This window comes from Vicia villosa, unplaced genomic scaffold (genome assembly GCF_029867415.1).
Source record: "Vicia villosa cultivar HV-30 ecotype Madison, WI unplaced genomic scaffold, Vvil1.0 ctg.001503F_1_1, whole genome shotgun sequence".
In the NCBI taxonomy this organism is placed as follows: domain Eukaryota; kingdom Viridiplantae; phylum Streptophyta; class Magnoliopsida; order Fabales; family Fabaceae; genus Vicia; species Vicia villosa.
In genome coordinates this window covers 148,753-172,607 of record NW_026705643.1, presented here as the reverse complement: position 1 = coordinate 172,607, position 23,855 = coordinate 148,753, and the positions used below count along the sequence as shown (strand labels likewise).

At 33.7% G+C, this 23,855-nt stretch overlaps 1 protein-coding gene and 1 pseudogene across 1 annotated transcript; one reads left to right on the top strand and one right to left on the bottom strand.

Moving 5' to 3' along the window:
• Positions 1–15,344: 15,344 nt before the first annotated feature.
• On the bottom strand, positions 15,345–21,702 carry LOC131635528 (uncharacterized; annotated as a pseudogene).
• Positions 21,703–22,459: 757 nt separating this feature from the next.
• LOC131635541 (uncharacterized) lies at positions 22,460–23,370 on the top strand. The gene is made up of 3 exons (XM_058906167.1): positions 22,460–22,542; positions 22,629–22,938; positions 23,055–23,370. The coding sequence occupies exons 1-3, from the start codon at positions 22,517–22,519 to the stop codon at positions 23,319–23,321; spliced, it is 603 nt and encodes a 200-aa protein (XP_058762150.1). The 5' UTR covers positions 22,460–22,516; the 3' UTR covers positions 23,322–23,370.
• The last annotated feature ends 485 nt before the right edge of the window (positions 23,371–23,855 follow it).

Here is a 23,855-nt window from a genome sequence, read left to right as displayed (position 1 = left end):
ATGACTCTGTGTTTCAACATTTCTGTTGGTTTGATGAGCAACTTAAGGGAAGACTGAAGAAGAAAAACAGGACTGCATTGTGGCTTGCTGTGTTGTGGGCAATTTGGAAAGGGCGCAATGATCTTTGTTTCAAGGAGATACCTTTTAATGCTGAAGATGTTGTTTTTAATGCTAAGGTATTTTCATGGATGTGGCAGAACCTGTCGTCAAAGGTTTTTACCGGCACTCCTTTCTATGACTGGTTTAGGTTCTCTTTCTAGTGGTGGTGTGGGTTCTTTGTCTCTGTGTTGCTGTTTGTAACTTGTACAAATGTTGCTGTAAGGTCTGAATACTCTTTGTATTCCTAATTAATACTATTTGCTTATTAAAAAAAAAAAAAGTAAAAATAAGCATTTAAATCTAGGAACGAATATATTATTATTACTCCACCCATCGCACATGGAACTTAAAGAAGAGTTAAAACGAAATAGTAATTCCATAGAGTTTGAGAAACCATTGCCAATATCTTAATTAAAAAAAGTTTTTCTGAGAAGTGTAAAAAGTAAAAACTCTAGAAAACACTAGTTTTTTCTTAAGAAATAGTAATATTTAGAAAATGTAAAAAAATTAAAGGGCACAAACATATACAAAGGAAAAATAAGTTAGAGATTTTTTTAATTGAATGTCTTCAATCACAAAATTCACAAACTCTCGAATTTAGATTATTACTCCATTCATTTTAAAATAAGTGTTATGTTTAAAAAAATATTTGTCATAATATAAATATTAATTTTAATTTATAATATAATTTTAATTTTTATCTTTCAATTATAATATTTAATTAATATTTTATATTTATTATTCTATCACTTTGTATAAATAATAATTAAAATATATTTTATTTTTGTTATCAGTATAAAAAGTAAAAAATTCTTAAGTATGTTACTTTTTAAAACTGGGAGACTAATAATTATTCAATCAAAATTTGATAGCTTAATAAAATATATATTAATAAATTATCAAATGAAACTGACAGTAAAAGTAAAAAATAAAGTAAATTATAAAAATGTGATATACATTTGTGTCAATTTCGAAAAATACTAAGAAAATAAAGGTCGTTTTACAAACAACCAATCATAATATTTTATTAATTAAATAATAAAAATAATTTTTTTTCTCACCACTCAATCACACTCACCTATGAATCCAATTAAAAAATAAATTAAATTTAAAATAAATTTAAATGTCTATATTCTTATTGGTTGTTTCAAACCTTAAAAATTTAGATTTGTATCCAAACAAGTTTTTCATGTCGAATTTGTTACTTGTTAGTGTAGATCCTATTGTTAGAGAGTCCGGGAGAATCGGGAGCAACAATGAGACCAATGCTCCAGGACCACAAGAGAGAGATGCCGCATCTCAATCCAAAATTTTGAGGTGTTAGGTAAATGTAGAGCTGTCAACATGGACTAAACCATATGGGTTGGCCCGCCATGCTTGAAAAATCATAGGGCTTGGCCCTTAAAGTTAGAGTCCGTATTTTTCAGGGCCTTTTTAGCCCAACCCTGAAAAGTTCACTACCCATTAGGGCCAGCCCATATGAGCCGTGGGTAGCCCATCAAACCCGCATAATTATAAATTTTAAAAAATATATTAATATTTATATTATCTTACTCCAAAATAGTATATAGATTTTTCTCACTTCACTAAATTTTATCTCTATTTTATTCAATCTTTCTCTTTTAAATATTATACATTAATATAATTAATATTTTTTTTATCATATTATATTTGTTTTTCTCTTATAATAAATATTCAAGTACTATTTTATACAATTTAGACATATATTGCATTTAGAAACACTTTATAGTATTTATAACAAATAATATAGTACTTAAAAATGTATTATGTTTGAAATAAAATAATTTTTTATTTTATTTAATAATAAATATTATGGAGCTTTTATTTTCATTTTTTTAAATAAAAAAACACATTTAGGGTCGGGTAGCCCGAAGCCCATCTAGAGTCGGGCTCGGGTAATAAATTTTGAGTTCATATTATACAGGGCCTTTTTGGCCCAACCCTGAAAAGCCTAGGGCCCGCTAGGGCCATCCCGTTTAGGTCCTGTAGCCCATATTGACAGCTCTAGGTAAATGGGTCATCTCTATTATAAATCCAACAACATTTCACCTATTCATAGACAATGTGGGACTTTACTCACTTACACATTCACTCAACATCTCCCCACAAGTGTGAGTAGTGTATTTTGATGCACGTTCCTTTATGTTTATACTTAGGCATTTCTATGGTTTGATTTGTTTATTTTTATATTTTATTATGTTTTTATATTTGAGTTTATTTTTATTGTTATTTGATTTTTCGTACTTATTTTCCAACTTTAGCAGTCTGCACTAAAACAATCATAACTAAAGCTCCGGGAATCAAATTGATGTGTTCTAATAATCGTTGGAAAGCTAAGAGAAAGAGCTATAACTTTTGTATTGTAGTCGAAGTCAAATTCGGAGCGCATAATTTCCAGAGTTTCGTTTGAAGCTGCGGCATTAGTTTTATTTAGTTTTGGGTCATTTATTATGGGTCTGGGTTATGTTTCTAACCCAGTTTGAGTTAGGTGTGGAAACCCTTATTTTGTTTATAAGGGTTTCAGTCATGCTACATTAGTTTTTACATTTTTTTGCCACAAGTTTTACTTATGCTTCCATGATTAGAATGAAGAACTAATTCTCGAAGGCAAATCCGGCTGCTTATGGGTTCCATTGCTTTGAGGTTATTCTAATACTAATTTAAATCCAATTTCTGTTCAATTCTTTTCTATGAAATCATTTGATTACAATTATTTGCTTAATTCGATTTTTATTCGTAGGATAGAATTGATTAAATTCGATTGTATTCATGTTCCTAAATTTAATTGCGTGTTATCGTTTGCTTAATTCGTTAACTCGTCATATTTTTAATCGTTTGCATAATTTGGTAAACAGGAACATAACTCGTAAGATTTTGATAACCGCTTGTCTAATTAATCTCATAATCGAATAGGATCGAAGTCGTTTAGGAATTGATGTTATTATAACCGATGATAAGTCGGAATCCGGATCAATAGGATTAGCCGTTTAGCTTAATTTTGATAATCACTTATTTACTTTATTTTACAAATTGATTCTAAAACTATAAACCCCCAATTTTATTTATATTAGTTAATAACAAAACAAGAATCCTTGTGATACGACTCGAGTCATTGTCACTATATTACGTTTTCAAAATACTCGTTTTTGATCCGCGCGCGACAGCGGATCAAATTGGTGTCGTTGTCGGGGATTCTTGTTGTTATTAACTAATTTTAGATTCATAGGTATAGGGTTCTTGCTAGCATTTTCTTGTTTTGTTGTTGTTGTTGTGTTTGTTGATTTTCAGGGTTGCAATACCAGTTACACATAGTGGTAAGTTTTCCAGCTTATCAGGTAAGTTTTGAAACCTATTGTTTCAACTAGCTCCAATTTTTTCTAGAAAATCGGAAAAAAATCGAGGAACGGTATTTTTTAAATATATTTTAATCATATTTGTTCTTTCATGTCAATTTTTTTTTTAAAAAGGAGACTTATTGGATCAGTTGTCTTATCTTATTAATTTGATGGAAGCAAGAGAACATCAATTGTGCTATCAAAATCATATTCCACTTGTAATTTATAATATTTGTTCTTCAAATTTTTATGATAATGATGCATGTCATATGTTGTTAGATACTCTCTCTGACCTTATTTATAAGCAATTATTACTTTTTTAGGTTCATTGAATAATGAATGTATCTGGTCTACATAGTAGACCAGATACATTCATTATTCAATGAACTTAAAAAAAAATCTTTGCTTGTAAATAAGGCCGGAGGGAGTACTAATTCTTGTGGTGAGGCTCAAATGGTAGGTGATCTTCAAGGACAATACTCATATATTGAAGAACAACCTATTTGGCCATACCAACAATTTCAACAAAATGCATCATTAAAAGCTGACACAAAATCATATTTGGAAGAAATTATCAATCAAATGGATGAAAATAATAAACGAATCACTGAAAATAATTTGCAATTTCAACAACGTATGCAATCTATATTTCCATTTAAAAAATTCCAAGGTGAACAAATAATCTCAGGCGTCCATAAAATTCAAGGGAACGTGATGTTTCATGATGATGTACAGCCTGTTGCATCATTAGAGTTAACAAGGTGTGATACCAGTCTTGATGAATTTCCAGGTGAGCCCATTAAAACAGTGTTTGTTTCATATGATGAACTCAAAGTAAGAAACAAAACTTCAAGTGAATGCATGAAAGAGATTATGCCACAAAATTTCTAGAAATCTGATTTGGATAAATTATATACTTCTTTTAAGTAGATAACTCTCTTGAAATTTTTGCTTGTGAATGTAGTGTTTGTAATGTTTGTCTTGAGATCAGTGCATCCATTTTAGGTGAAGATAGTTTGATGCCGACAACCACTTGTGCCGAAATTCTAGCAAATTCAACAACTCTTGAATTTGACACAAAAAATGTGGATTTTTTCCATAAGCAATAACCATTGTCCATAGCATAATTTTTTTGGGTAGAAACTCTAATTAAGCCAAACAATATGGAGTTATCTTTCACCATTTGTGCTTCTGTTCCACCTATTTTATCTGACTCACAAGCTAAATATGGATTTTCTATTTTTCATACTTTTGTTATTGCAGGTTTACCATATGTGCAGACTATTCCTCCTAAGCCACCAGATTTTTTACTAATATCCAAGTTCACTTGCTATTTACTTTTTCCTATTTCATGTGTTCGTAGTGCAGAAAAGGCCTCCACCAAAAACATCAGACATGAAAGCTACATTCCACTTTAACCCCTTGGGTGTGTTATTTCTTTTCTCTCACTCTTATTTTATATTTATGTTTTTTCATTGAGGACAATGCATGTTTTAAGTGTGGGGGAGAGAATAATTTATTTTCTTTGTTTTTGTTATTTTTTTTTTGTTTCCTTTGTTTTCGTTCTTAAAAAAAATATATATTTTTGAAAGTTTTGGGCTATAGATTAATCTGAGGTTAGTTGTGGAGACTTGGGAAAAGTTCACAAGACCGGTATCGTCTTAACACCGTAAGTCTCCTGCATATGGAAATTAATTTAAATACTTATTATGACATAGCCTTGAATTCTTATTATCCAATAGCTCTTGAGTAGTTTATCTTTGCAGTCGGCACCATCTCACACATGTTTTACGTAAGGAAGCCGATGAAAATAAGTGAGTGATCTAAGTTTTATTTGGAAAAAAAAGAATGAAAAGGAATGCACCTTCTAAGTTTGGTGAACCTCACCCGGTCATTTAACCCAACGGTTGTAGAACCTACAAAAAATTATTTCAAGATCCGTTGTTAGTTGGTTCAGAGGTTTCTGGTGCTGAACTTAGTAGGGTGAATTACGGTTCGATCCCCCACAACTACAATTAGGGAATAATAGGGGTATACCACTTAGGTACCAGAACCCCATGCAAAAAGAATCAGAGTCACTAACCGGTAGCCTTACTATGAGTGTGTAGAGATTACGGGCTTAATGTGATTGCACCAAAAAGAAAGATAGGAGGATGAGTAAGTTAGGCTTAGACATTATAACATGATTCATATTGATTTGTATATGTAGGAACGTATGAGTGCAAAATTGTGGATTAGTGTTCCTACAATATCCTTAGGGTGCAAGGTTAGTACCTATTGATGCAACCTTAACCAAAGAAGAGTTCAAGTGTGGGGGAATTTGATCAGTGCATTTTGATGCACGTTCCTTTATGTTTGTACTTAGGCATTTCTATGGTTTGGTTTGTTTATTTTTCTATTTTGTTATGTTTTTATATTTGATTTTATTTTTATTGTTATTTGATTTTCGTACTTATTTTTCAGCTTTAGCAATCTGCACTAAAACAATCATAACTAGAGCTCCGGGAATCAGATCGATGCATTCTAATAATCGCCGAAAAGCTGAGAGAAAGAGCTACAACTTTTGTGTTGGAGTCGAAGTCAGATCCGAAGCGTATATTTTCCATAATTTCGTTTGAAGCTGTAACATTAGTTTTATTTAGTTTTGGGTCATTTGTTATGGGTCTGGATTATGTTTTTGACCTAGTTTGAGTTAGGTGTGGAAACCCTTATTTTGTTTATAAGGGTTTCAGCGATGCTACAGTAGTTTTTATATTTTTTTGCCACAAATTTTACTTTTGCTTTCATGATTAGAATGAAGAACTAATTCCCGAAGGCAAATCCTATTGCTTATGGGTTCCATTGCTTTGAGGTTATTCTAATACTAATTTAAATTCGATTTCTGTTCAATTCTTTTCTATGAAATCATTTTCTTAATTTGATTACAATTGTTTGCTTAATTCGATTGTTGTTCATAGGATAGAATTGATTAAATTCGATTGTATTCATGTTCCTAAATTTAATTGCGTGTTATCGTTTGCTTAATTCGTTAACTCGTCATATTTTTAACCATTTGCTTAATTCGGTAAACAGGAACATAACTCGTATAATTTTATAACCGCTTGTCTGATTAATCTCATAATCAAATAGGATCGAAGCCGTTTAGGGACTGGTGTTATTATAACCGATGATACGTCAGAACCCGGATCAATAAGATAAGCCGTTTAACTTAATTTTGATAATCACTTATTTACTCTATTTTACAAATTGATTATAAAACCATAAACCCCCGATTTTATTTATATTAGTTAATAAAAACAAGAATCCTTGTGATACGACTCGAGTCATTGTCGCTATATCATGTTTTCAAAATACTCATTTTTGATCCGCGCTGCACAACGGATCACCCCCATATCCTATAACATGATCCTACACTGGATCCAACTCCCACTTCCCCACCAAGCCGAACCACGTTTATGATAGTATTGGGGAGTCTGGGAGAATCGGGAGCACCAATGAGACCAATGCTTTAGGACCACAAGAGAGGGAGACGCCACATCTCAACCCAAACCACAGTTCTCTCTTATGAATTCAACATTCCACCCATTAATAGGCAATGTGGGACTTTACTCACTCACACTTGCGCTCAACACCCATAGGAATTATTCGTAAGAATTATTCCGTCTGAAAGGCTCCGAGTTTTCACAAACAACTCCCTCGGTGTGTATTTACCAAACCTATAGACTCAAAATCAACAAAGATGAAAATTCTAGAAAGTGACTAATACATGAATACTCTCATGAGAAGGAAGAGTAAACAATAGAAATTATTTGGCTCAAACCTTACTAGTTGAGGTATCTAGAGATTGATCACAAGTAGTCATGTTCCCTTTTCCTTATCAACCTTCACTCTGTAAGGTAAATTCATCGTTGATCTTTCGTTATATTTTTGTGACTTTTTCTTTTTCATGATGGCACTGGTAAGGTAGCAAATTAAAAACAGAAAGAAAAAAGCAGCAAATAAGTTTATTAATTTCAAGAAAAGTACAAGGGGAGGAACCTTTAAAGATCTAAATAGTATTCTTTTTTTTGGATTATAATACAAAAGAAAAATAAAAACTAAAAGTGGAAAACTCCTAAGTCACATGTTACCGAAGTTGAAGTAGTCGTTGAGATCCTGAATATCATTCTGAAATCTATGATCGTGTCTGGCCCATAAAGTCCTCATTTCAGTTCTCCTATTCTGCAAATATTGGGTTTTTTCTATGAAGTAGGTCTCCATAGCAACAAATGTGGGAAATTTTTCCCGCAAGTTCTAAACCGACATATGTTATGTTTGATCATCATAGAAGCTCTGAAAGCTTATTACAAATCTTGGTGGGCTACCATAAAAATTGGGTGAGATTTTGTTTACCCAATTTGTCATGCCCACAGCGTACTCCTCAAGCCTTTACAAGCGGTCAAGTTCTTGCTGGTGACGTGGGGCTCATTCTGGTTGATTAATTTCATGACAGTAGACATTTGGATGTTCTTTCTCATGTTTCTTCTTGCAATGGAGGTGTCGGGATTAGTCTCATGGCACTTGTGTTTATTGTCATTATTGGACCAACCATCACATCATCGGGATGGGCTTGCACTCCAGCTAACCCGCATAATTTATTAATAACGCATAAATGTCCATAAGTTCTTTGTGGAGCGTTGTCCATGTATTTGATGTTGTATGCAATCAACATCCCAACACCAACTGGTTCATTGTTCAGAATAAACCAACAAAATATGGAATATCTTCACAATAAACTCAGTTTGGTTAAAAGTTGTCTATAAATTTTGAAAAATAAATGATGTCCAGGCTCAAAGGATAGGTCGTATGTCATTGCTGCGCAATTACAACATCTTCCCTTGAGCAATTACCCACTGAGACCCAGGGTGACAAAATCCAGCTAACATTATCTCCTTCTTACTCTCACTTAAAGCAACATCTCTCTTCTATTGAACATAATACACGTGAGTAGTTTGAAGACGAAAGGGAGTGTCAATTCTATCAAAACTAAAGTTAATGCGCTTACCTCTCAAGTAAGATGTGTTATATTTGAACTGGCGGTGAGCGGAATTTTCATATACTCTAGCCCAATAAATTGGTTGGCCTTTTTGATCGAACCATTGAATTGAGTCTAACCTCTTGTTCCTAACACATTAACAACCTCCTCATAGCCTTCCAAGTTATCAACCTCAAAACTCTCTCCTTTACTACACTATAGTGTCAGATCATATTCCGTTTTTCTTGATGCTTTTTAAAGGCGAATAAGTAAGATGAAAAGGTTTGGGCGTTAAAGGAAGGTAAGTTGAATGATGAGGTATCTTGAGTTTTGAGGATTATTTTGGGTGCCATATAGACAAGCTCTACAACATAAATAGCACAAAAAATTGAAAGAAAGTTAGTAGAATATGAGTATTAGAGAGGAGTTTAAAACATTGTATGGATGAAATAACTAAAAGTGGCAATGGTAGTGTGGCATCGTGCCTGCGATCCATGTTATCGCGCCACGATGGTTAATGGTAGGCCCAAACGTCTATATTCCAACGTCTCTCTAAAGTCAACATTTCACGCGCGACGGGGTGTATCACTTCGCGATGGGATTTTTATTCTCCATGTTCATTCCAGTGCCCTTTTCCTTCAATTCTTTCTTCTTTTCTCTTTTTCCACTTCTTCCTTCTATTTTTTGTCTTTGGCATTATTTTCCTTTTTCTTCAACAACAAGTTATACATGTGTCATACCCCAAAATTTGCCCATCTTATTTCTCTTAAATCAAACTCATATCAAAGTTCAAGGCTCAAAGACACCCCTCCTAAAATAATGGCTCAAGGAATTAGGGTTTCTGTTTTTCTGAAGAAAATCAATGGATCAAAGGCCCCAGTGCATCTCATATGGCTTATGATGTTTCAAAATATCTCCATGACAAAATTTAAGTCCTAATTCTAAGGATTGCCTGGTCAAATGATCAGAAAGTCAACAGTCGACTAGTTTGACCTAAAAGTCAACTGTGGTTAAAGTACAGTCAAAACTCCTGATTTTTCGTCAACAATCTCATTTTGAAGTATCATTCACCATATGATCAAGGATTGATCATGGTTCATCAAGAAAAGATCAGAAATCAACAAATCCAAAAGTTTCTAATTTAAGTTTTTCTTAGGAGAAAGTCAACTGAACTTTGATCAGCCATAACTCCCACATGGAACATCATAAATTTCCCATCCAAAGCTCATTTTTAAGGAAATTTAATTCTCTACAACTTTGTCTCTCACATGCCAAGTCTAAAAATGTTTCATTTGAGAGATATGGATCAAAAGATTATAGGTCCTTTTTGAAAGTCAACCAAAAGCAGTTTTTTGTCAAAGCCAATATCATCAAGATAAATTCTTCAAATGGAAAAAAGTTCCCCAAGTGGCTTATAGAGTACCTCTTGAGGTTTCCAAAAAGTCCTAGAACTCCTCCATATCTTAACAATCGAGATATGCTTTGTCAAAGTTGACTAATTTTGGAGGGAAAAATATGAAAAAAAGTGGTTCAAAATGGATTTTATTCCAAACAAGTCCAATCTTTTTTGGCCCAATCTTGATCCACAAGTCATCTAAGGCCTCAAATCTGGTTGCCACGAATTTTTTGATTTTTATTTGATTTTATACGAATTTTTTATCATTTAAAAGTGATAATTAATTTATATAAATCATAGGAAATCAAATATCTGACTAAGGATCTTATTCTAATCATATCTAAATATCATTTATGCCGACCAATCGTTAGTTGGTCCAATGGTGATTGGCGCTGGACTTGGTAGGGAGAACCACAGTTTGATCCCCCGCAACAGCGATCGGAAGGGGGATGGAACCACTTGATGCCAGAACTCGCCCCCGAATCGGACTAAACCGGTGGTATAAAGCAATAACTAAATATCATTTATGCCATATTTCCAATAAAAGCAAAAACTAAATATTATTTATGCCATAAAAACTAAATATCTTCAATGGAGTGACCTGGTATCCCATCATGAAAATCACACTTGACGTTTGGATTGTATTCCTTAGGAAATGGAAACTTTGCAGGTCGGGTTGGTCTGGGAGCTATTGCTTTCTTCTCAATTAGATATGGCCATAGCTGAGCGTAGGTCATTGGAATTGGGTCAATGCGACGATCCTCCTTCTGCTGGTTCCTTTGAGGTATATTCTGATTCTGTTGACGATTCTGATTCTGAGCTGCATTCTGAGGAGCATTCTGTGAAGAATTATGAGGAGAAGTTGCCCACAGCTGTTGGTATGGTTGCTTGAATTGTGCGGATGCAACATATGGATACTGATTGTATGGTATGAGTGGTGCTTGCTGATAAGCTAAGGGTTGGTAGGAATGTGAGTTTTGAGGCTCTCCACCATCAATTGCGAAAGCAATAGTTTCATCTTCTCATTTATTCTGAAAGTTGTTTCCATATTTCTTGGTTTCAGTCGACGATCCAGATTCCATAGTCAATCGTCCTTCTCGTACACCTTCTTCTAGTCGCATTCCCATATTCACTATTTCAGTGAAGTCGGTCGGAGCGCTTGCAACCATCCTCTCATAGTAAAACGAGCTTAGAGTCTTTAAAAACATTTTGGTCATCTCTTTTTCTTCCATAGGAGGAGAGATTTGGGCGGCAACCTCACGCCATCTTTATGCATACTCTTTGAAAGACTCTTTCTCTTTTTGTGCCATGGCTCGGAGTTGGTCTCTATCAGGAGCCATGTTAACATTATAATTGTATTGTCGAATGAATATTTTCATAAGGTCATCAAAAGAACTGATATGAGTACTATTCAATCCCATGTACCATTTCAAAGCAGCACCAGTTAGATTATCTTGAAAATAGTGGATCAATAACTTATCATCAGTATGAGTGGCCATCTTTCTACAGTACATGGTCAAATGGTTCTGAGGACACGATTTCCCTTTATACTTTTCAAAACCAGGCACTTTAAACTTGGCAGGTATTTTCACATTTGGCACAAGACACATGTCATAAGCATTCTTTCCAAATGAATTCTTCCCTTTGAGGGCCTTAATCTCCTTTCGCATCTCTTGAAATTGGTCTTGGAAATCATCATAAGATTCATTTCTTTCATTGGGCTCAACTTGGCAAATGGGTTCCTCAGCTTGTGGCACGGTATGTCCCAGAGGTGGAGTCATAGTCATTACAGAAGTAACTTGGGAAGCTCCAGTGATAGGATGCTATCCCTCTGGCACAAAGTTGTAGGACATGCCCCCAAGGTAGCCATTAGGCATTTGATAATCAGTGGTAGGAGCCACAGAAACAGTAGCAGTAGAAACTTCGCAAATCGCAGTATTCTGAACTTCAATTTGCGTTTGAGTGACATGAGGAGATGGAGGAGGTGATGGTTGATTTCGAGCAACCATTAAGCTTTCCACCAAATTAGTCAATCTTTCCACACTGACGCGGAGAGTAGTTACTTCATCACGGAATTCATGATTCTCTTGTTCAAGGTCTTCCATCTTTTCTGTCGAGTAACACTTCGCATCTGATAAGGATGTTTGGAAATTAGCTTTCCTTTTTACTGTTGGGTAAAGAAAGGTATGAGTAGTGAGAATGCAAATGAATGTAGATGCACGATGATGATTTATGCAAAAATGGATGCCATGTCATATCATGTATGATTCACAATTAATGGATTTCCAATCAACTGGATACAAAAAGATTCAAATTACTTGGCATACAGTCTAAGGTTTTTATGTTGGAAAAGTTCTAGACACGGTTCTCAGAGTTACAAACTCCTTTTGAAAACTCAGTCATCTAGTAAATAACTTACCATCCAACATTTTTTTCAAATGAAGCCTATTCTGAGTGTGGTTTTCGCACTTACCCACAGTAATAGTTACGTTACGCAAGTTGGGCGCAAAACCACCATTTCCTAAAAGTCATAGTTTAGGGTTTTTCTAAAGGTCCCTAGAGTCGACGGTCCGAATTGGAAACATCATAGCCCAAGTAAATAACTTACGTAGTCACAGACATCTCCTCAAAGGACCTACTCTAGGCGGAGTTTTAGTACCTCCCACTTGACACTATGTCAAGCGAGTTTAGTACTAGGCCACCATCTTATCTTACGTATCACTCGAGCTCGGGTGTAGAGCCTTTTCCCACGTGCGCCAATAATCAAGAGATTCCAACCACAATAATGAGAAATCAAACAAAGATATAATAAATACAATAAAGAAGCAAGTAAATAAAACTAACAATATCACAATAAAACCTAAACTAGGGTTGGCTCTCTTAGAATTCCCCGGCAGAGTCGCCAGTTGTAGCGGGTCAAAAAAATCATCGCCACGAATTGTAACAAACAGAGTCGCCACCAAATTTTATTTATTCCAATGGGAATGAGAAAATATTGATAAAACCCACAAATGAAATTAAATGGACAAAGATGGTCTTCGCAACAAAATTTAGGTTCGGGAGTCGGTTAAGTAAGGGGAAGGTATTGGCACCCCTTACCTCCATCGGACTCGATGTGACCCATTTAGTTATTCTTGTGATCGATTGTTAGCTTATTATCTACTTGCGTTCTAATTATTATATGGACAAGAAAGAAACGGGATTTGGGTTTTTTATTATTATGCTCGCCAAGACCTTTGAGTCTTGTGCCTACGTATTCCCTCGTGCAATGGGAGAGTCAGAGCGTTCGTAGTTCGGGGTAAAAAACTACGAATTTTGGGTTGATTGATTTTAATGAACGATGTGTGAATCACTCTTTATAAAAAAGTGGTGTGAACTAAGTTAAAGGGTCCTTAATGGAATCTAAACATTCAAACAAAAGCTTAATGACCATCGCCTAAATGTTTTAGAGCAACTTGTACAAGTACGTACAAACCCCTCTAGATTCATCCATTATAGACCGAAACTCACTTCGATTTATTAGAATATTATTTTATATATAAAAACAAGTTGTAAAAGAGAAAAAAAAAGTTTGGTATTGATCAATATTTTTTTATGAAAAAAAGAAAGTTCTAATGAGTTGAAATTATTTAATTTTAGTGTTTTGTTGAAAGATCAGACAAATTGAGTTTTAAGGTTTTTTAATGGAATCTAAGCATTCAAACAAAAGTTTAACGGCCATCGCCTAAATGCTTTAGAGCAACTTGTACAGGTACGTACAAACCTCTCTTGATTCATCCATTATAAACTAAATTCGATTTGATTAAAAAACATTTAGTAGAGAAAGGTGAGACAAATCGAATTTTAAGGATCTTTAATGGAACCAAAGCATTCAAACAAAAGCTTAACGGCCATTGCCTAAATGCTTTAGAGCAACTTGTACGAGTACGTACAAACCCCTATTGATTCATCCATTATAGACTAAATTGGATTTTAAAAAATCTTTGAAGTTTTGATCATGAGAAAGAAGTTTTAAAGAAGGCGACTGGTGTTGACCAAGATTTAGTTAAAAAAAGTTTTGAGTATGTAATCGAATGATTAACAAGTAAAAGAAATAATAAACACAAACAATAGAAAAAGAAGATAAAATTATTACATCACAATGAAAATACAAATTAATTGAATGGGATTGAAATATGACAAAGGGTAAATTAATAGCAAGAAGATCAAGCCAAAAAAAAAATCTAAACCTAGAAAAAAAAAACACTAAATTAAACAACAATTAATAAAACTAATTATTTCGCACAAAATTAGAAAACTATACATTAGTTTTTTTTATAAAAATAAATAAACATATATAATATCTAATAACACTAATTATTAGCTAATAAAAAAAACACTTAAAACAAAAACAAAAAAAATCCTGTTTGCTTCATGCATCAGTAGCCATTACGTTGAAGAAACTATACTAAATAAAACAAGTTTCAAATGCATGTAACACTCACTGTACATGGTACCATGCAAAACAGAATTATCTACTCAAAAGTCAAAATAAAACCTAACAACAAGAACACATGCACTCTTGCAAATAGAATTTTAAGAGTTTTCAAACCTATCTCTACACATAAAAATGAGTTTAAAAAGACAATGGTTCTATTTGCAACAAAAACCAAATGCCAACCGAAGTAGCGAAAGCGACAGAAAACATGAATCGAGTGGCTCTGCAACGACAGAAAAAAATATCACAACTCTTACAGCGACGATGTTTGAATGACCGTTTGATTTGGTGGTTTTGGTGTTTATGGGAGATTAGCTCTGCAACTTGTTCCACAACATTTCTCTTTCATTTCATTTCATTAGTGCATGGTTTTTTGGAAAGTAGAAAATGAAGTGAGAATTTGTGTGGTAGCATGAATGGCGAGGGAGTTTCTCACGGTGAAGAAAGTGTTGTGTGAATATTGGTCAGTATGGACAAAGGATGCAGCTGCCAATTGGTTCCCCTCATTCAATGCTCATGCAAGTGTTATATACTAATAAAACTAGTAAAAAATCCGTGCTATCGCACAGGTCCGTTCTGAATTTTACATTACTTGTATTTAATTATGACTTAAAAATTTCTATTATATATATCAAATATGAATCAAATATAAATTATATTATTCAAACAAAAATAGTCAATTTTAACCAAAATATCTATTAAACAACAAATTTAACATTGATGTTACTAATGTTTCATACAAACATTTCAGCTTTATCATTCCACATGTAAATAGAGAAAAACAACCAGTACATGGATCAAATTTGATAGTTGAACTCCACCTATGAAGAAACCAACAAATAACAATAACCTGCACGATATAGCGGTATGCAAAAATGTATCAAATAACGTATATATGATTCAAAAATATTAAAAAAACTAAATAAAGTATGTGTTATCTACAAATACTAATTAACAATATTTAATCTGAATCAGGAAACAAAAGGTGAAAAAAATTACCAATTAACAAAGTGCTTGAAAAACTTCCTTGTATACAACATTCGTAGTGGTTGAACACGTTGCATTGTCCTTGTCATGTATTAAGATTTTAAGACCACTTTTGGATGTAACTCTTGAAATTGCAACATACAACTGTCCATGACTAAAAACAGGAGTAGGCAAATACAATCCGACACGATCAAGGGACTGGTCTTGGGATTTATTAATTGTCATTGCATAAGATACAATTATCGGAAATTGTCTCCTAATCAACTTAAAGGGCCACGGTGAATCAGAAGGTGACATAGACATTCGAGGAATATAAAAAAGATTACTTATGTTCTTTCCAGACATAATTCTTGCCTCAATGACATGATTTGCTAACCTTGTGACAATTAACCTTGTTCCATTGCATAATCCATCAGCTTGGTCCATATTCCTCATTAGCATAATAGGGGTGCCAACCTTCAATTTGATCCTATGATTTGGAAGTCCTGATGTTCTTAGTTTACTAAGGAATTCTGGAGTTAGAACTTCATACGCTTCAGTATAACTTGTATCACTTCTATCAATTGAATCGAAACTCAGATACTCTTTCTCTTCTCCTGAAAAATCAATAACATTATAATATTAATACATTATTAATTTCAACATTATACAACATTATCTTAAATCAATATAAAAACTCAAGAGACTGATATTTCACCTTGTATTAGGTCCAATATATAATGATTGATTTTGTCCACAACTTCAATGGTTGAGGCAAGAATTGCTTTTCCTTGCAAATATGTAACATCTTGGTAATTTTCCAACAAATTAGGATACGTGCTTTCAACAATAGCTTGTATAGGATCTTCAAAATTGGTTATTAATAGATCTTGAGGAATTTCTAAATCAACCAAACCATCATTTGGTTCAGATATCTTACCATCACCAACATTTAAGATCCATTTTGAGAATTCCACTAATTCATTAGAACTTGTATTATCTCTTCCTTGTTGAAGTCTCATATTTTTTGTTAGTGTTAGAACATGACAGTAGTCCCACACATAAGATGAGCATATCGATGCATGAACAATATCAGAACGTCCTGCTCTTGGAACAACCGGAAGAATCTGTCTGAAATCTCCTCCAAAAACAACAACTTTCCCACCAAATATTGTATTCCCAAGACCCTTTTTAGCCATGACATCCTTAAGGGTTTTATCCAATGCCTCAAAGCAATTCTTATGAGACATAGGTGCTTCATCCCATATTATTACATCAGTTGCTTCAAATAACTGTGAATGTTCGGTGTCTTTGTCAATATTGCAAGTAGAGTTGTCAAGTGTTGGAACGGGTATTTTGAACTTTGAATGAGCAGTTCTTCCACCCGGCAATAATAACGAAGCTATTCCACTTGAAGCAACGGCAAGAACAATTTTTTTCTGCGAGCGAAGTGCACTTGATAGGGTTTTCCACATGAAAGTTTTACCGGTTCCTCCATAACCATGTAAAAAAAACACACCTCCTTTTTGTTTGTTGACAGCTTCCATGATTGTATCAAAGATTAAACGTTGTTCATCTATTACAAAATTGCAATAATTTGTTACTGAAAGAGTTAAAAAAGGCAGCTTTAACAAATTCATAATACAATAAATTATAATAACCTGTAAGAGCGAGAAAGAGGTTGTCAAAATTCTGTCGTTCTTTATCGACATCGTAATCTTGTTCATCATAAATAAGTCTATTGCCAACATGACGTGTGACATATGAATTTGGATAAGGCATATCTTTAAATTCATGCAAACTTCTTCGATTGGATTACATCATATTTTCAATCTCGATTAGAGTCAAGTTTTTCAACTCATTGTCTGTCAGCTGCATATCTATAAAGAGTATTCAATTATAACTCGTTTGATAGTATAACAATAACATGAACTTACAGTAGTATCCATTTAAACATATATTATTTATGCTACAGCAGCAACATTTATATTTGTTTAATATAAAATATGAAACTTTTTTATCTCGCATATACATAAACTAACACAACAGCAAGTCAACAGTGAATTTCCATGAAATTAATGGCAGTTGTAAATTTAAACGTGTAATTTATTCTACAGCAGCAACATGAATATTTGTTTAATACATATCATGAATCATTTTGATCTCACATATACATAAATTAACAAAAGAACATAGCAGCCAATTATACATATCAGCGATTCCTTCATGGAAGTAATGGCAATTGTAAATTCCAACGTCTAATTTATTTTATGGCAGCGACATGCATATTTGTTTAATACACATAATGAATGATCTTGACCTCACATATACATAAAGCAACAAAACAACATAGCAGACAATTAAACAAATCAGCAGTGCCATTCCATGAAAGTAATGGCAATTGTATGAGTTTATTAGAAAATATGAAAAATTACACATTTTGCTTTATATTTATGTACATAAACAACTGTATAAATGGAATTTACCTCTTCTTTTTGTCAGTTGTCTTTGCTGATAAAGAATCCCGCCAGATAAAGTCCGCCAAGTTTTTTCCCAAACATGCCTTGGTCTGTTCATTGTACCAGATAGAAGCATAGTAACAAACAACTTTCTCAAAAAATGTCCTGAACCCCAATCCTTCGCCTCGTTTATGGCTGCAACATATTCCTTGTCATCACTTAGAAATCCCATTTCAAAACATGCATCCCTAAAACTATCCCGAACAATTCCACCCACTTTTTTTATATCCTCATAGCATGTTGGTCCCTTGATAACTGTCAGCATCATTCTTAGGTAATACAGCTCACCGGTACTTGGAGGAACCCAAATTAATCTTCCAATTGTATGGCCTCTTTTACGTGGTTTCCAGCGTCGGTATCTTTTATCGTTAACAAACTTGGTCAGAAAATTAGAGTATGTCAAATTCCTTGCCTCTGCATATGTCTTGTTTGCTTCCATCCAAGCGGTAAACATAGATTCTTTTACACTTGGTTTTTCAAGCACTTCATCTATCAGTTCATAATCAGTATAGTATACCGAATTGTCTCCCTCAAGATGAAAATACAATCTTTCAACTGCAGGAGATCTACCATGAATAGGAAATGAAAAGATCCTCCAACATGCTTCGCTCGGTGAAACGTATCTACAATCAAGATATTGCTTGATCTCATCAACATTTCTAATAAGAGAAGTTCCATCTGCATCAGTTTCAACAACAGCAGCGGTAATTCTATCATACCCCTTGTTAATATACTTGAATAGATACTTAACTGAAGTACTTTGATTACACCACTCCATATTTATATGAGCCTGAAATTTCTTCAGCAAATATGGATTATAAGGAACGACAAACCTGTTATCGAGAACAACTTTCTTCTTCATCACTGTATTTCCAGTTTCCCTTCTTCTATATACAGGATATCCGTCCTGATCAACTATGGTTTGAGGCTGATATTTTTTGGGGGAAAATTTAGAGCACTTCCCATCTTTCATGCAAGGTGAATATTGGTTTGCTAAACCACATGGCCCATGAATCATATGTGTCTTGACCATATGATACAATTGCCTATCATCTTCTTCGGATGGTATCTCTGCTGAAATGATTTTGTTTATGTCATCTGGTGTGGGATATTTGCTCGACTGATGCATGAACAGCAGAATATGTGCATGTGGCAAACCCCGCTTTTGGAACTCGATTGTGTATATATCTGTAATAAGTGATATTAATATAAAAATACAGAAATGTAGAAATATACAAAATGAGAACTTTAGTCAGGTTTAGTTAAAATAACTTACATGCAACAACTCTCCCTAACACATGCTTTTTGGTCAGATCACACAACAACTCATCTAACTTAACTTTAAATACTCTGGAGATGATATCTGGACGATCATGAGGTTGCAAATGAATTTTGTTAAGTAACCTTTGGACTTCAGGCCAATTTGGATTGCAAGTAAATGTGATAAAAAGGTCAGGAAACCCGATATGGCTACAAATTGCCATCCCATCAAAATATAGTTGTTCCATGTATCTTCGACTTCCAACATAAGTTGACGGTAAAACCACTCTTTTTCCTTTGTTTGCTCCTTCAATGTTTGATTGTTGTTCTGGACCTGTCAAATTGCAGTACTTAGAAACTCTAAGTTTTTTCTGATGCTTGCGGATATAATTCAACCGTTGGGACTCCATCATAGTAAATCCATCAACCAAAAATTGCTGAAACAACCTCCTTGACCTCAAAAGTGTATGTGCTTCAAGATGTCTAGTTTGAATTCTAAAAGTAAGCCATTCTCTAATGGTAAGCTTATTTTTCTTAAACTTCTTTCCACGTGTTTCCTTATGTAGCACACCAAGTCTAAAACCATCTTCCCCATATGGAAACAATAATGGATATTGTAATGCAAGATAACTTGGATGAAACTCACTTATTCTTTTCAGCCTTCCGCTCTGTCTCTCAAGAATAATATCCCTTTTAGAACCTGTATCAACATCACCAACAATAAGTGCAGCAACCTCCGAAACAGTTGGTTGGTTGTATATTCTTCCATCTTTTGTTCTATCAGCTATTAACTTCAATTTGAGATCAGGTACAGGACAATCCTTCAATCTATCTGCTGCCATTCTAAAAGATTTAGCGTGTGTGTTGAACTCATCCAGCATAAGTTTCAATCGACTAACCGTCTCTGGATTTATATTGCTATTGTTACTGCATTTTATTATAAAACAATTAGTAATGGTATGTTTTAAAAAAGTTCCATAAATTAAAGATAATGGCCAAAATAATTGTCAAAAGTTAATGTCAAAAGGCCAAGTAAGAAATGCATTATTACCCGGTTACTTTTATTCTATGTTGAAGCTCATTGACAGTGTCATAAATATACAGTTGAGCGAACTTTGGTGATTCTCCAGGCAAAGGAATCATGCTCCCAATTCTATGGCAAGATTGTCCATGAACTCGTATGTTTGGGGGTCCTCGTCCCGTTTGGAATCTATTGTCAAACTTCATTCCAGGAGACGTAAAGGCAAACATAATGTTGTACAATCTACAAAATTGTTGATAATTTTGACACTCTGTACTATTTTTATCAAACAATAGATGCTTGAGTAATGGTGGTGGTTGTTTCAAAAGTGGTAACACGACTTTACCATTTCCACAGCATAATTGGAACTTAGGGACTGCACTATGTTTTCTTTTGTCTGTCTTCTCTTGATACCACATAAGTGCTCCACAATGTACGCATTCAATTGAAGGATCACCAATATCTGAATAACCTATGACAATTTAAAAAAGAAACATAGCATCATATTAAAATTTGTATCAGTGATAGCACAGAAAATGTACAATATCTAAGTTGACCAACTGAAACTTTTCTTGAAACAGTTTTGTAAATTCTATTGCCAGTTAAAAATGTAAAGCATAATTACAAAACTGTGACAATGATACGTACCAGTGTTGGGACAATTCACCGGCGTGGAATTTTGATCATAGTCTTCATCATCATCAACACTTGAAGTAGTGTCATAGTCTGCATTTTCGTTTATGAACTCGCACGAACTATCGCTAAGTGATTCTTCAGCTGAATCTTCTTCAAATGATTCATCACCTTCAATGTTAGGATTTGTATTACTACCTACATTGCTTGTGAATGAAGAGGCAATGTTATGATCAAGTACATTGCTTGTGGATGAAGAGGCAATGTTATGATCAAGGTTTGAAAAAGTTTTGAATAGATTGGCAGTCATAGATCGTATAACATCAACATTCAATTGTTTTTTAGATGAAACTGATTCAGCAATTGGTTGTGCATTGAGATGGTTGTGCATTTTATTAGGAAATGAGAAGGAGGTTACACCACTTACAGGCGTATTTATAATGAAACTGTGTGGAGAATTGCACATAGCTTTTCCACCACTCTGCTTAACAATATTGTGTTGATGTTTGCCTCTCAGTGACATCTTTTGTTGGATTATTCTCTTCCTTTTCTGACGTGCTGAGGCAGCATGATGTTCTGGGGATAAAGCATCAAGAGAGATGGAGCACTTAGAGCTGCCAGATGCAGATGTTGGTGTTGCTCCTTTTGTGTTTGATGAAGCAGAATAATTTTGGTTCTCCATACCAAATTGCCTAAAGATAACTGACGACACACACTGATTCAAACCAATGTTCAATCTTTGTACAGTTGAAATAACAGAACCATTTGGTTTTACATTAGAATTCTGGTTTCTCTCATTCATCATTGCAGAAGTGATATTAGATAGTGGTGTTCTAACATGTATTGTAGATGGAGGAACAAACCTATTGAAAGATAAATCGCAGTTCATGTTGTTTTCATCAAGTTTGTTCCCTTTAGTTCTTCTTTCATTGAGAAGTTTCTTCCTTCTATGTCTTGCCATTGCTGGCGTTTTTTTCCTTGTAACACAAAAATCGAATTCCATACTTGTTATAGATAGACAAATGCTCTTGAATTGGTTGAATTGTTTTGATTTTCTTACTGATAAGATTTGTATGTTGGGAAAGGAATAGCAAGGGTTGGAACAGAGAGACAATTGTGATTTTAACACATATGATTTGTTTAAGTATTAATTATAAAATATAAAATAAAATAGGTAACCATTTTTTTAATCATAAATTTTATTACTGTCACGTAGCAGACAAATGCATATTGTAACTAAAGATATACATGATTTACATTCTTAAATAATAAATTTAATTGAATAATGGAATGATAAAATGACTTGGTCTTAAAATATTGTGGTGTATATATGCATTGTATATGATCCAAATTCTTGTGCTTCCATAGTAGTAGGGACAACATGCATTTAAATACTATAATATAGGTACTGTGAATTACATTATGCTAGATAAATGTCATAATAATAAAAATTAAACTATCACCTATTATTACTACCGTGTAATAATTGCATATTTTGGTAACTTGCAAAAATTGACCAACTCACCCACTAAACAATGACAACTTTTCAGTTACAATATCATAGTTATGGTCTCAAGATTTTTACCATTATTACATTATGTGACATCAAATCAACACAATGTCTTTAACCACATTGAGAAGCAACCCTTGAATGACCATTCTATTTATTTAAAAGTTATATATTTCTTCTACCATTTTATTCTCATGAAATTGTTTACCATCACTAACCAACTGAAGGTTACCGAGTTTGAGATAGCAAACCAATTTCATTGAAGATGTCTTCTTCACCCACTTTGAAAGGGTAAGATACCAAAAAAAATTATAGCCTATGTTATATATTATACTGTCTTCAATATTATACTGATGTTAATATTGATGTTTAAACAGATTTGTGCCACTTGACACCAATGCTCTTTATGATCTCCTTGGAAAAACAGTTGAAGAAATTGAAGCGGTTGATAACAAAATTCCACATGCAGAACTGTTTCCAGAAATTAATGTTGGTAGTACGTCCACCCCAGTTGAAGCTGTCAATGCAAGTAAATTGGGCAAAGATGAAGCAATGATGAATGAAGGGAATCAGGAAGACGATGTTGGAGAATTTGCTGATACTAATAGCAACAATGGAGGGCTGCAGAAAGACATATTTTGGGACAAAGATATCACCAAGGCAAGGAAGAAGGGAAATCAAGTTATGGTAAGATGGATATTTAACTAAAGTTGTGAACAAATTCATTTATATTGCAAACGATGTATTAGAAAGAAAGATTCAGTTCAAAATAGCTATTAACTTAAATCTTGCTGATGATGCAGCATTTTCCAGCAGAAGTGATAAAAAAGGCTCTTCGTCCGGACATAACTTCGTGCACTATGATGGATCTCGAGACTGCTGAATATTATGACTGTAAAATCATCAAATCGAACAGGAAGTATGTGGAAATGTATCTTGCAGAAGGATGGTATTCATTTGCAAAAAACAAAAAACTGAATGTTGGAGATAAGCTGATTTTCCGCTATAATTCAGAGAAAGAAATTCTGCATGTCAAGGTGTTCAGAAAAGATGTAAAGAAGCAAAACTGAAGGGCAGGTTGTCATCTCTGTTGTTTATGTTTCATCTTGTAATCTGGTTGTTGAAAGGGTAGCCTGTTATGTTTAGTATGAAGATATAAACAATGTTCATCTGTGATGTTTATTTCCTTTTCTTTTGTTTATTATGTTTGAACGTGAATGTATTGTGGTTTATCTTCAACGTTTAGTTTCCCAGTTTGTTTTTAATATAATTATGTTTGTGTTTGTTTCAAATTATATTAAGAGCCTGATATGTTTATAACAAATGATTCTACATAGTGTATATATAATTTGTATCATTGATTACCATAGACTATGTACTTGCATGCAATATAATTAAAATCTTTCTATTAACTGCTGTTAATATAATAGATTCAGAAATTGTACAATAGTCAATTATTCAAATGAATTCAAAATGCAACAATATTTGAGCTGTTACTAAACACAGATAAATATAAAAAGGAGAACAGTCACATTTTATCAAAACTTCAACAAAACACCCCTTGAACAATATTTGTGAGCACCATACAAACCTTGAAGAGCCTA

What these genes read in the sequence shown, in the direction of transcription:
- LOC131635541 (XM_058906167.1), top strand. Translation starts at nt 22,517, where the DNA reads ATGTCTTCTTCACCCACTTTGAAAGG. An exon ending in TCTTCACCCACTTTGAAAGG is followed by an intron (nt 22,543 to 22,628) that starts GTAAGATACCAA and finishes ATGTTTAAACAG; the next exon opens with ATTTGTGCCACTTGACACCA. An exon ending in AGAAGGGAAATCAAGTTATG is followed by an intron (nt 22,939 to 23,054) that starts GTAAGATGGATA and finishes CTGATGATGCAG; the next exon opens with CATTTTCCAGCAGAAGTGAT.